Below are 15252 nucleotides of genomic sequence, written 5' to 3' on the forward strand. Positions count from 1 at the left end.
TGCCTTGTCGTACATGTTACCCCGGACTTTTACCCTAAAATTGTTTTGATCCCCCTATTAAGGACTGATTTTTTTTTATCCCCCTTTTTAGGACCCAAATGTTTTTATTCCCCACCCCACCAAAGTATTATGAACACTTGCGAACAATTCGCCGAAGTGTCATTTGAGCAACATTTTCGGCCTCAGTTTACCCGTCGTGATCGGCACATGCATGTGTAATGCTTCCCTGATTCTGACGCGTTTTGAGATAGCTCCACGTTCTATCTCATTTTCATGCATCGTCGGTTACGGTGCAGTGACAAGGATCATTTAAATCGACAGTGGCCTGGATCGAGGATAGACTTTTTGATCATTTTCGTTGGAACTTCGTCACGACGCGTCGTGACGTTATTAGCTGCCAAACTTCCTAACCTGCCATCCTGCCTCTGATAGTGAACTGGTAATCTGATAGTACTCACAATGGATACGAAGATGTTCATTTTCATTTGCGCTGTGATTTTCGGCTCCTCACTTTCAGGTAAGAATAAATATTAAACACTCAAAAAGATAAAATAAGTGGTAATTATTATTACTCGAGTCGAATATTGCACATGGTTTGCATTTGAATGTGAAACTCATCAGGAGCAAATTCGTGTTTAAGATTTCTCGAGCAAGGCCTAGACTGCGTTACATTTTAATTTTACAATCTGACATTTTCTTCTCGGTAAATTATCTGTTGGCCATTTGGTGACTATCATATAGGCCTAGTGTTTTAACTAAACTGAGCTCTAAAGAAACTTATAATTTTTCACAAGGTCATATCTTGAAATCCTGTCCATCAAATTGAACCAAAATTACACACAGATTTACTTCGTATAAAATTAATGTTTTGGTTCTCGTCCCCTCCCTCCTCAATTTCTGTGATTTGTCAGATTTTTTTTTAATAGATTTTTCAATTATTTTAGACTTTGGAATGATCTATGAATTTTTCATACATATAAATAAGTTTATTAGAGAACAAGGATCACTTCCAAGTCTTTTTGTGGTACTCTAGGGGTTTATCCTCAGAATCTCACATTTGAAAAAAAAAAAAGTGCCTCATCGTTTCTTCAAGCACTGTTGGAAAAGACCGAAAACTACTGAAAATGGTGATTTTACATTGGGGAAAAAAAACAAAACCTCCCTCCCTCATCAATTCATGAAAATCCTCTGGACGAGAACCAAAATATTAATTTTATACGGCCTAATCTTAACACATGTCAGTAACCAAGCAGTTGTCCAACTGACGCAACAGCAAAATGCACTGACATGTGACGGCTTCCTGGACCACATTCACAGCCCAGCCCTGTTTCATGAAAAAAAGTGTATGAAAAGCAGAAAGCAGCACCGTTTTATCATCTGTGCAAGGATCTTGTGTGCATTCTCGCAGATTTTTTGTCCTGGGTGCCAAATGTTGGGCTGTGAAAGTGAAGGAAGTCCAGGAAGCTGTCCCATGACAGTGCATTTTGCTGTTGTGTCAGTTGGACAACTGCTTGATTACTGACATGTGTTTTGAGTAGAGTATTAAGGTAATCCTGCGTGTAATTGTGGTTCATTTTGATTGACAGTATTTTAAGATATGACCTTGTGATTCACAAGTTGTAAAAAATTATAAGTTTCTTTTTGAGCTCAGTTATTATATATGTTATAAAAATCAAAAAAGTATAACAAATGTAAGCCTATCTATTTTCATTTTGTAAGACTTAAAACTCAGCAAGTGCAGGGGCGTAGCAAGAGCCTCGGGACCCATTGACAAGGAGCAATACGGGACCCTTTTAACATCTCAAGTCAATTAGTCTTATCCATAAGGTAATAACCCGAAAATGTCGATGTCCTATAAACGAAAAGTCCTTTCGTATTATAGAAGGCTGAATACCCCCTCCCCTGCCTCTAACGTAATTGCAAAAATATCGAAAATTCAAGTATTTCTAGGCAACTAAGAAAATGACTAAGTGACCCAAAATTATTTTGATATTAATTAGCCATTAAGTTGGTAATTGGCCATCCATTTGCGACTCACTTTTATAGGCCTATTTTACCTTTAATATACATTTTACAGCCAGTCACACTATACATTAAGTAATTAACACACAGGAAACAAGAAGCAAACATTTTGAATCTTTGTTGTTGACATGGGAATGATGTGAATGTAGTCATCTGTTATTGATGATGAGACTGAGAGTGCTATCATCTAAAGCAGGGTATAGGCCACCTTATTAACACGTCGGGCTAGAAAAAACCAATGAAAAACTACATGGGCTACACATTCTTATGGGCTACACATTCTTATGGGCTACACATTCTTATTTTACAAAGTGCACTATTAAAACCATTTCCAATAAAGTGAAATTGCTACCTATTTTGTCTGAATTAATTTGGTAAACTATGTAAATTAATTTATGTGCTTGCATGTTTGCTAAAGTGTAATCAGTTAGCAGCCTGCACAACCGATTCGTTTGTTTGGCAAGGCTCACTCAGTCATTTAATGAGGCAATACAAACGATCGAATTTGGTGTTGAAATGAGCTAAATTTTTAGTTACACCTTTTCGATGTAAAATTAATTTTCTCGGCCAAATGAAAAGCAATCATTTTCATTTTTTCAGTAAATGTCAGGAAAAATTGTAGTGCTTGATACTGTATTTTTTTTTCAAATTCTAGTGTTAAACTTAGGCGTGAAATTTAGTCATTTAGTGTAAGATTTTCGATTTTGATAGGCTTAAACTCTGTCCGCGAGCCTTTTTTTTGGATCAACCTTTTAGCTTTTCAAAGTAAGATAGTTCGCTAATGAAGGATTTTTCCCAACTTTCTAACGCACATCACCGTGAGCGATATATCATAGTTTTGTCAGAATTTGCGTTTTCATTTCACTATTTTAACTGCCGGCTGACCATTTTTCAAAATCAACGAGTGAAATCTAAGGCTAATACTAGCATTGTGGATCGATATCCCTGGGTTTAATACGAATACCGGCATGGCTACAGTGTTGCTAGAACTTCAATATAGCAAAGAAATTCCCAGGCCTATAGCGCTCCTACTGATCATGTTTAACCAGAACACTCAATTGGGGATTTGGGCTACCAAATCGCTGGTCGGGCAATTTGCTTTCAATGGAAAATTGACCTGGATAAACAACAAAGGAAATATCGACTATTTCTGTTGGTTGCTCTCGAGATAAAATTACTGAGTTAGACATTTTCGGAGTATGAAGGGAAAAAGGGTAAAATAAAAACGGAAATTCTAACAAAACTATAATATATAGACCCACACGATGTGCTTTACAGAGGTGGGAAATATCTTTCTTTAGCAAACTATATTAGTTTGAGACGCTAAAAATGAATTCCGTAAAAAGCTCGCGTGCGAACTGAAGGCCTATAAAAATCAAAATATCACACTAAAAGACACAATTTGATGCTTAATTTTAACACCAGGATTTGTAAAAAAATGTATATCCAAGCACCAAGTTTTTAACTGACATTACTGAAGAAAAAAAAATATTGCTTTATATTTGACCGAGAAAATTAATTTCATAGCAAAAAGGTGTATCTCTGAATTGTGCTGATTTTAACATGTATCGATCGACTTTCAGCGCGACTAAGCATTTCTAAAGAATCGGTTGTGCAGGCTGCTAACTGTAATACTTTGCTCAAATGTATGTTTATGACACTTTAATGACTGACTAGAAAGTGGAAGACGAAGTCATTCCATAATATGTTTATAACCGTAACTAAATAGTCTATACCTGCGACAAACTTGGCTATATAGATTTTACGGGTCATTGATAATAATCATTACAACTAATACAATAGAAATTATTCATGTTTCTTCTCATGAATCAAGTAGTCATAGAAACTAATATATATACATAAATTCAGGTTAATTATTCCCTGTCAACAATTTACAGTTATAGAAATCATGGCCCAGTTTTATTAACCCAGAGTATTAATCATTCCCTGTCAAAACCCTGAAAAACTAATTATACATAAACCCCAGTTATATACATTCCCTGTCAACAATTTACAGGTCTGTTTAAATTGCCATAGAAAATATTTGACATTGAAATAAGGAAAAAGTGACGTCCACCCCTCCTTTTTACTTTTGCCTTTAAAATACGTAGTATCGTTTTAACACTACTAATTATTAAAATATACTACAAGTATATTAAAAGGGCATTTCGTGATCCACAGCCTCAGTCCCCCAAAAAAAAAAAAAAAAGTTGAAATTTTTATATCACTGGAATACTCTGGCTACAGAATGTTTATGTACAAAATATTTCTTGCAGATTAATTCGTTTAGCAAAGATATCGCGAAATTTGAATTTCGTTCTGGTGCACCAGAACGAAATTACAACGTATTGTCTATGGAGCAGTGTAATACACATAATCATGCATAACTCGCAAACGCAAAATCGGAATCAACTGAAATTTTGGGAATATGCTTTTTCGTGGATATGTACTGAAAAATGTCATAAAAGAGGATGCTAGGATCACGGAATACTCCTTTAAAATATACGATTTCGGTCAGATTTTAATTTGCTTATTCTTTTCTGGTCATTTTAAGCCAAACTAATAAGTGGCAGAAAACTCACTATCTCATCCGCAGTCATAATAATTTTTGTGATGCGATCAAGCAAAATCAGTCGGAACTCGGAAATATTAAATTTTCAGTTTCTTATATATAGTAAAAAGCATTTTACAAAGCTGGATTTGGCAGAAAACCCCATTGAAATTGAACAACCAGTTTCAAAGATATGAGCAGTTAAAGAGTTCCCAAAACAACAGAAAACAAAAGGAAATATTTCCTTCGTATGGCTGTATCTCAAAATCAATATTTCCGAGTTCCGACAGATTTTGCATGATCGCATCACATAATGACTTTGATTCAACCTTCAGCTTGTCCTAAAACATAATGAATTTGTTGAATGCAGTTGCGAGTAAGTTGGGACTGGCCTGTGTAAACATTACAAAAATTAGTTTTGAAAAAAATTGACCAAACTCATTTTAAAAGTTTTAAAAAAAGATTGTACATTTTGGCTTTAAATATCCTTTAACTACTTTTTACTTTAATATTATCGTAACTAAATTTAATAACCTTATCTTCCTGTAATGAAATTTTTTTTTCATTATCACTTTTTTTATCACCTGTACTTGGGGCTGAACCTGTAATGAACTTATTGTTAACCATACAGAATTCATCGGTCATGAATCGTTTACAATGGAAATTATTCAAGTTTCTTCACATGAATTAGTGCCCATGGAAACCTTTCAAAAATAATGTATAAAAATAAGAGTCATTCCCGGTCAACAATTGACATATCTCCTTTTTGGTGGACCGCATAGCGGTACCACCCTAGTGTATGTTACTATTCATACTAATTGACTAACCTTTTGGTCTTACAATGTAAATGGGCGTATCTCGAAATGCCACGAAGCTATATAACCCCCCGGGTGGTGTCAACTGAAGGAGAAAAAAGTAAGAAATACAATATAAAAAAACGGGGGTTCTACTCCTAATACTTTTAAAGTTCTGCCCCTTCCCATGCCAAAAGATGTAAGTGACTCATATGGGGGAAGTTAAGTTTGAAGAATAATATTAGGAAAAGGGTAAACATTTAATTTATATTAATCAAGTTAATTAATATTAATTCTGTTAATTAATAAATACTAATATAGTTCAATTTTAAATTAATAATTAAAAAAGAATACAGTTAAAGGAAAACCAGGGGTCTAACTCCTAAAAATGAAGTGTGTACTTGGCTCGGTCCACCAGTTTACGGTGCAATAACCGCTATAGTTCAATGGATTGCAGTGAAATTCAGATATTTGCCTATTCTGTATGGGCCAGTCTTGTATTTTTCTATTCGCTATCGAAGTAACGTAATAAATCGGATTATCTACCATAGCAACAGGGTATAAAACAATTTTTGAATGTATCGCGCTGCACTATACAAGCAGGTTGTAGGCCTACTCATCACCTGTGTATGTCTGCAAATATAGATTGAATACAATACCGCTCCTTTCAAATATACTAATCTTACAGGTGCGAGTGATCAGCTTGATCATGGAAGAAAGAGATGAGAAGGAACCACAACGAACGCATTCACTTTGTCCACTCCCTTTACCGACATTTAGTTGACATTGTTATTCATGAGGATTTACTTTGATCAATACCCCGCGTTAAATAGCTTGATCATGGAAGAAAGAGATGAGAAGGAACCACAACGACTTCGATCGGCCAAGTTTTAATCCGCTTATCTATTGACGCATGAAAAGAAAAGCTATCAATGGTACTTACTTTCATGTATGATCCATTTACCGCGATCGATGCTTGGCAAAATCATTACTGGAAAAAATTTATAACAAACCCATCCACGAACAAACAAACGCTACCCAGAAGTAAGATTATGGAATTTCACTGATGCTCTGAACATGTATAGTAGCTTTGTTTTGGGATCTACAGTCAAACTGTTTTCTTGATCGTGTTGTGTAGAAAATGTCCTATAAAACATCGAAAAGGTAATCAAAATCGGCCGTTTTTTTGCTGAGTTTCATCTTTAGCAAATAAGGTAAGATTTTGGTGACTTTTTCGATGAAAAATAGATGTAAAATGTTCTTAAATAATGCACAATGTTCCGGTTGAGTCCGGTACATAAAACCTGTTTAATTTGATAGTTTATATGTGTATAATCGTAACTAGCTAACTCGTTTCAGTGCCAAAGACTGCCAACTCTGAGAAAAAAGTCATCAAAGTTCGGAAAAATTGGGCAAAATGGAAGAAAAAGATGTAGGCCATCAATGACCGATGATCACGTCACCAAAGAAAATCCTATAGGGTGCTTCCACGGAAGGTCATTAGTTCAAATCATCCTTCACACACGCTCCAGAAGACATGCAAATACATGGAATACAATACCAATCACCTATTTAACGCGGGGTATTGATCAAAGTAAATCCTCATGAATAACAATGTCAACTAAATGTCGGTAAAGGGAGTGTACAAAGTGAATGCGTTCGTTGTGGTTCCTTCTTATCTCTTTCTTCCATGGCTTGATATAGTTCGATGTATAGAGGTACCGCGTGAACGTACTAGTGAAGTGCGATATATTCAAAAATTGTTTTACCCCATTGCCATGGTAGTTAATCCGATTATTACATCACTTCGACGGCGAATAGAGGTTGTGCATATGACGTATCATATACCGTAAATATGGCGGACGTCTCAAATGCATTCAACAAAAGCATGATTGCAACCTACTGCGACAGTTCGTCTCACACACATAACAAATGCACTACGTACGATCAAAAATGACAACATTTGATTGAATGGACTGCACTGTGCCATGATTACGGCGAAGGACATCGGTTCAAATCCTTTGTTTATTTGAAACCAACCCTCTTTCATCCCATGCAGTACGATTTTACACCTCTCTCACTGCAATAATATGCTTTAGAGGTGGCACTTCAATGGGTGAGAATATGACTTTTTTAATGGGGTCTTTGGGTGAGAGCCAAACGAAGCCTCGAAAATTGAATTTCTAGTCCTAAATGGCTTCAAATGGCTTTGTTATTTCAAAAGAATTAACAAATCAGTGATAGACGATTCGTTGCTGTTCACATGGAAATAACTAAGGGTCTAGGTCTTTGTATGGGTGATAGATCTAAAGGCAAAATATGGGGTCTTTGGGTGACAGCGATAATTTAAAAAAAAGGGTCTTAACAGCCCTACATACGCGTCACCTCCAAAGTGGGAGTGCCCCCTCCCCCGAATTTTATAGCACATCACATCAAAGCTCCCATTGGGCGCCCATTCCTTTTCAAAGGAATTTTAATCTTTATTTTGCACAATTTACATACATTTCCAACATACTATGGGCCCCTTGCTACTGATACTGTAAATACCACAAAGATGGAAATGTTAAATTTGAAGAGTAGGCCTATCATTTTGACGTGTAATTTTATTGAACTGCCTTCATGATGGCAAATCTTACGGTACGTATAGAGGCCCCATCAAGATCTGGTACTACACTCTAAATAAAAAATAGTAACCATTGTAATGTTGAATATAGGCCCTATAGGCCTACCTATACACTGCAAATAATTATTACTCATTGTTGAGTAAAGAGGAAACAGAGCAATAAAATGCCCGGGATAAAATGAGTCAAATGGTACTCAATATAATATTTAATTATTGATCAAAATTTCAACATCGAGGTCATTAAAAGGGCATTTCGTGATGCACAGCATCATCCCCCCACTTTTCTCAAAAAAGTTGAGATTTTTATATCACTGGAAACCTCTGGTTACATAATGTCTATGTACAAAAAATATCTTGCAGATTAATTCGTTTAGCAAAGATATCGTGACATTTGAATTTCGTTCTGGTGCACCAGAACGAAATTACCACACATTGTCTATGGAGCAGTGTAATGCACATACTCATGCGTAACTCACAAACGCAAAATCGGAATCAACTGAAATTTTGGGAATAAGCTTTTTTCGTAGATATCTACTGAAAAATGTCATAAAAAGAGGATGCTAGGATCACGAAATACTCCTTTAAGTCACTCGTTTTGTTGCTCTGTTCCCTTTTTATATAAAAAAATGGGTAATAATAACAGTGTAGGACAAACCACTCAACCGCTCCACTGTTGACAATACCCTACACTTTACACAGAGTTAAATGTTTATGTTAAGTGTCACAATTTCAGGCATGAAGGTTCAAATCAAATGGAGGGTTGCACTTAAGGGGTTACTACACACAATTTCAGGCATGAAGGTTCAAATCAAATGGAGGGTTGCACTTAAGGGGTTACTACACCCCTAGCCAATTTTGTGCCTATTTTTGCATTTTTATCAAAATTTATAGGGCATTGGTGACAAGTAAGATGTATATTATAGGGGCAAGGACTACAACCACTGCACTGAAAATTCAGCAACTCAAGGCAAGTAGTTACTGATTTATTGATCAAATATTGGGTTCCCCTCATTTTTGACTGTAACTCCACAACTGTTGTCTGTGCTGAAATAATATTTCCAGTGCAGCAGTTGTAGTCCTTGCCCCTATAATATACATATATTACTTGTCACCAATGCGCTATAATTTTTGAGAAAAATGCAAAAATACGCACAAAATTGGTCAGGGGTGTAGTAACCCCTTAAACAAGATATACCTGAGACTACAATTTCAGACATGCAGGCTCAAATCAAATGCTGAGACTAGAATATGTCTAGTCTCAGACTTACACATAGTTACACGTTGAAAGTATGCTGGGCCAATAAAGTATCCTTACACTTGGAAAATTAATCATAATTTCAAAACTGAACAATTTTTTTTTTTTACTCATGATATTGACTTCATCTTTTTTTTTATTATTTTTTTTTTTCTCCGGCAAATCAAATTTTCATTCCTTAAACATATTACATATCTTACTCTACCGGGTTTTTAATACAACACAAAACAACAACAATACAAAACAAATAGACAGAACAATTTATCACAGCACAATTCTCAAATATAATAGTAGGTATGTCACAGTGGCTGCACAATAATTCTGCTACACTGTGCATGCAAGCATAACAGTGAATTGAAAAGGGCGCGCTTCAAATTTGGCCAATTTTAGAAAACATCCATGTCGATAAATGAATTTCTTCATATGCTTCATTTATCCAAATTGTTTAAATTTTTAATATATGGTGTGTGAAGCCTTTCCGAGGCTAACATCCGGTCCTTAAATAAAAAAATTGTTTTGTTTGAGAGCTACTGCCTGTTTTTATGGATTTTTGAAGATCGCTCATAAATCAGTAAATATAGGCCTATTGAAGTCAAGGAACTACCACCATTTAGCTGAAATACTAATCTTTCTTAGCATGTAAATTAATTCCGTCGACAACGAATGAAACACTTCCCTAAAACTAGTTGAAGCAAAACATTAATCAATGATATTTTTAGGGAGTAATTTTCCAAACCACAATAGCTCTAAGCCATTGTGTGTGTCCAAGGCCATACTATTTTTGTATACGCGGTACAGTAAAATAGCTTTTGCTTTTACCGATTATCCTCCCATGTTAATCCAGATGACAAAAAGTTAATTTAAAGTCTCTTTGCAACTGAATTTTAATTTTTACTTTTCGGACTTGGCTTTGAGTAATGGTGACACATACCATGTTTACAGTAAAAATGAAAATTATATTCCAGACACCGTCAAAATGTCAATTTTTTTATTTTTTTGTATTGTTTTTAAATAATTAACTGCAGTTCATTTATTCAACCTCATAACAGGATCATACTTAAAAATTTATGATGAATGAACAGACGTTCATTAAATATTGAAAAAACCTAAAATTACTCATGCCTAATTTGCATAATAATATCATAAATACATAATTAGCTGTAATTACCTAATTTGCATAATTAATTACTTTTTGTGTATTTTTTGTTATCAATTGAAAGAACTTTGTATACATATGTGTGCAAAAAACCCGCACCTTTATATCATGTACGGTTTTCTATTGGCATCAATTTTGCATATTAATTAGCTGAACTTAGTCATTTTTGAGATTTAATTTGTCTGCAGATTGGCCGAAATTGCTAAAATAGTATATTTGGTTAATTTCTTATAATTATTCAATGATAGATTTTTTAATTTTGTTTTCTGTAACGAAGTCAGGAAAGATATGCATTTAACATGTGATATTTAAATTAACGCTGCTTTTTCAAGCAAGCGTCCAAATATACCTTCAAAATCTTAAAATGTGCCAATTTTGTCATTACAGCCATTTGTGGCAGGATTTCATTCCATCTACGAGCATCTTTAAATTGACACTACGTCACAATGCATCGACCGATTTCAATTCTGTTTTTTGATTTTTGATGCTTTAATAAAGCTCAATAATGTAGGAACATTAAATAACATGTTTCTGCTGCGATTATTTTTGAGGTGATATGCCTAATAATAGTGTAGACAAAAATCATCGCATGCATTAATTAAATAGGCCCCTCCAAACCTGCCATTTACGTTGATATATTTGGTAATTTGAGTCTTTTAAATAAATAAATCTTTCCAGAATGTGATAATTTTCAATTTCTTTTTGAAGAGGTAAAAAGGAGAGCGACGAATTTTGACATCTTCTTCTATAAATATAAAATTTGGTTAAGATAATAATCAAATTTACAGCATGATTACTCTTTTTTATGTCTGTTCCAAAAAGAATATGGTTTTGATTTAAGGTAACAGGAATACCAACTTTTTGTAAAAACCAGGTTTGTAGCTGAACCCAAATTGGTTTCACCTTTTTACATTCTGTGAAGATATGCTTAATTGTTTCAGATTCCTCATTACAAAATGTGCACAAATTGTTATTTCTTTGGTTGATTTTATACATGAAGGTATTGGTGGTTAAGATTCTATTTAGAATTCTATACTGAAACCACCGCAATTTTACGTCTATTGTGCATTTAAACAGTGCATCTTCCATTCATCATCTTGAAAAGGGAAGCCCAATTTTTCGCTCCAATTTTGTTTTGCATTTGGAACCTTTATATTCATTAGTTGATTACAAAGTGATTTGCAACCTTTTTTATCCTGAAGGATCAGACTCGGACTCAAATGAAAAGGAATAAAAGGTTTTGGGATTGGGTACATTTGAATATTTGCCTGGAATATATGCTTAAAATTGCTTTTAATTCCACGAAGTACACCATTATATTCTAAAGGATTCATTTTTAAATCATACCTAGCTTCAATTTCATTCAAGAAAAGAAAACGATTACTATCGGCATGAACCATGATCCGAAATGAAACAAATTCCCGATGTGCGCCATTTCTTGTAATTAATTTCTTTTCCACCAATTTTGAATAGCTCGTTGTCCCACAAACATGATTTTAAAACGTCATCAAGTTTTTGAGGAGTATGATTCTTTTTTATATGGGACCACGATAAAAGAACCTCTTTCCAGAAAATATTTTGTATCCTTTTCGCAACTGTTAAAGTATGATTTGCTCCTTTTTTCATTTTTTCAATGTTCATGCCGGTAAGCTTATTTAAAAACATCAATCCTTTTTCATCACTATTACCATTTGCAATTCGTCTGATCCAAGTACTTTTAAGTGCTTCAAAAACAAATCTACTTTTACCAATCTTAAACCACCATCAGAGTAATCATTTGACAATTGATCTCTACTTATTTTATCTCTCTTTCCCTCCAAATAAAATCATAAAATTGCTTTTGCAGGGCCTTAATAAATTCTTTAGATGGATTTGGAATAGAAAGAACAAGGTGGTTAAACTTTGGCATCAAAATAGATTTAACAACAGTACTGAACAAAACTGAACAATATAATTGGGGTAAATAAAGTATCCTTAAACTTGAGAAAATAATCACAATTTCAGGGCAAATTTGTTTTTGTAATAGATGCAGTATATAATCCTGCACATTATGAAACCACATTGAATCCAATGTGACTTCAAGAAGCAAAGTTACAAGCATTTGATTAGACAAAGGTCCAGTTTTAAAAGTGACACGCTGGCCTATTCAAAACTCCACGGACTAGACATTTGTTTTGAGAGTGGTAAATGGCTATTGTGTGCATTTAATTTAAAACAAAAGAAAACTGAAACAAAAAGCTGACAAATAAAATGCAAGTTATGAAAAGTACAGAGAAGTAAAAACTGAAATAAATACTGCTTTAAATAAAGCTTCATTGAAAAAAACTGTAGTATCCTTGTTGCGCTTGTTGGAATCTTTTTTGCGCCTTGTATATAGGCCAATTTGTCACTTTTAAAACTGGACCTTCGTCTATTCAATTGCTTGTAACTTTACTTCTTGAGGTCACATTGGATCAATGTGGTGTCATAATGTGCAGGATTATATACTGCATCTATTACAAAAACAAATTTGCCCTGAAATTGTGATTATTTTCTCAAGTTTAAGGATACTTTATTGGCGCAGTATAAATTGTAACACTTAAAAGTCAGTGTTACAATTTCAGGCATGAAGGCTTAAGTCAAATGGAGGGGTTGTCAATTCCCTCCTCGCCTCGCCTCGCCTCGCCTCGCTTCGCCTCGCCTCGCTTCGCCTCGCTTCGCCTCGCCTCGCCTCCCCTCGCCTCGCCTTGCCTTGCCTCGCCTTGCCTTGCCATGGATGTTTGTACTTTGGTGAAATGAGAGTTTGTTCCACTTTTTCATCATGTCCATGGGAAACGTCTTTCCTATTCTGATCCAAAAGCACATCTAATTGATGGCTCACTCCGAAAATTGCTCCCCGCCGAGAACCGCTCCCCCTGGGAATCTCGGAGGTGCGGTTCTCGGTGGGGAGCAGTTTTCGGAGTGAGCCACACATTTTGTGTGGGGTGTGTGGGGATGGGATAGGAGGGAGCCTGGAAGGACGTGTGAGGTGTGCCGAGGGCGTTGTGTAAAGACCTGCAAAAGTGGAAGCAGAAATGGCGACACGCCCGGGCGTCACGCCTCTGTCGCCTCATACCGAGGACGTGGACGGTTGTCAGTAAAGCACGTTAAGCCAATAGCTAGATATTGGTGTGTAAGCTGTCTGGTGGAGTGGGTGTCCTCGGTTGAGCGTCCGGGGGTACGGTTAGGCGGCTAATTTTGATGGGATCCACTGTTGGTTGGGTATTTTCTGGTAAACATTATTAACAACATGACTGTCACGTATTACGCTTTGCCCGGCGCCCATATTCGCACCATTACGATTGCAAGAATGTCCCCTTTTGCCTTATCAACTAATTAGACAACCACGACGTTTTCTTTAAACATGTCATATAGCCTAATGATGTGTGTGATTTATTACGTGTAAACAAACTGAATTTTACACCAAATTGGACCCCCCCCCCCATATGGTCGACTGACACACTATTTACTAGTTTTTATTTCTCATTTCACTTTTCTCAGATGCCGCTGAGTGGAGCTACCATGCAGAAACAGGTGAGTATATGAGTTGAATACTCTATATCTACCAAAAAAGAAAAAAAAACAGTTTCAAAACATAAAAAGGGGCCAAAGTTTCAAAAATCTTTCCTTGGCCCCATTTAATACATAGGAAGCTCAGAAAGCCACGCACACCTACATCGCCTGGCTAATAATTACTTGGTACAGCAGAGATACTAAATTAAATGTCTCACTTGGAAATGTCACATAGATTGCGTATCTAGAACAATTTCAAGAAATGTCGGTGTCATGAATAAATTGAAACATTTTGTTCCAAGTCGTATTTTATTTACACTTTATTGTACGTTAATATTACCTTATTTGAATTATGGAGTACTTTTATGGGGAAATACATGTAAATCTTACTTAAATAAAATGGTAAAAATTCAAAAATGGGCTATTAGAACGGTGGCAAACGTTCACTATAGAGATCGCACAGTGCCATTGTTTGCTAATTATAACATATTAAAAGTTGAAGATATGTACACACTGGAATTAGGTACATTCATGCACAGGCACTCTATGAGCTGCCCTGTTCATTTGATAATTATTTTACCAAACGTTCAGACATACATAACTACAAGACACGATATGTAAATGACCTAAATCTAACCAAAAATAAGAAAGTCTTTTCTGATCATGCCATACGTACAAGAGGTCCCATTCTTTGGAATTCTTTAGATAAAAATCTGAAAGCTTCAAAATCTGTTAAACATTTCCGTAATCAATTCAAAACAAAACTGATCTCTAAATACAATTAATCTTTTCCGTGAGCACCCCCCCCTCCCCCTTCCCTTTTCTTTTGGTTATGTTATGTAATGTTGATTTATTTTGTTAATTTCATTTGATTTCAGGGAAAGGCTAACTTTCAGACCTTTTTGGTCTTCCAGCCTTTTCCTCCATATGTACCGTGTTTATATTTATATTTTTTGTAATGTCTTTGATTTTTATGGAAATAAAATATGAATGAATGAATGAATGAATGAATGAATACCCGGGATCGATACACGTGAATGTGCTATGCACGATTTGATATTCAGACGATAAATCTTTGGATACCGGGGTAGAAAATTATGAATATCTCCCGTAATTGTTTTGTGCTAAAGAAGCCATATTTTAGATCCTTGCACTTGAACATATGTGTTGAAAGGATATGATAGTCATTTATCTTGAGTATTGAGAAAGAAGCGTGCGTCTTGAACTCAAAAACTGACCAAAATTCTGATTTTATATTGCGTTGGTCCTGTATGGACTACAGCGCGTAGGCTAGCTGCACTCACTACTCCCGTGGAGGCA

The 15252-nt window shown here is 35.3% G+C and overlaps 2 protein-coding genes across 2 annotated transcripts in view; both read left to right on the forward strand.

The window, feature by feature from the left end:
* LOC140154790 (density-regulated protein-like) overlaps positions 1-15252 on the forward strand; it is a 260777-nt gene that overhangs the window by 60369 nt on the left and 185156 nt on the right. The gene's annotated exons all lie outside the window — the stretch shown is intronic.
* LOC140154785 (carbonic anhydrase 1-like) overlaps positions 102-15252 on the forward strand; it is a 36439-nt gene continuing 21288 nt past the window's right edge. Inside the window, exons 1-2 of the mRNA XM_072177352.1 lie at positions 102-517; positions 13921-13953. Of these exons, the coding sequence (XP_072033453.1) occupies positions 460-517; positions 13921-13953 (91 nt within the window). The 5' untranslated portion in view covers positions 102-459. The remainder of the gene's footprint in view (positions 518-13920; positions 13954-15252) is intronic.

Source organism: Amphiura filiformis, chromosome 6, assembly GCF_039555335.1.
Source record: "Amphiura filiformis chromosome 6, Afil_fr2py, whole genome shotgun sequence".
In the NCBI taxonomy this organism is placed as follows: Eukaryota; Metazoa; Echinodermata; class Ophiuroidea; order Amphilepidida; family Amphiuridae; genus Amphiura; species Amphiura filiformis.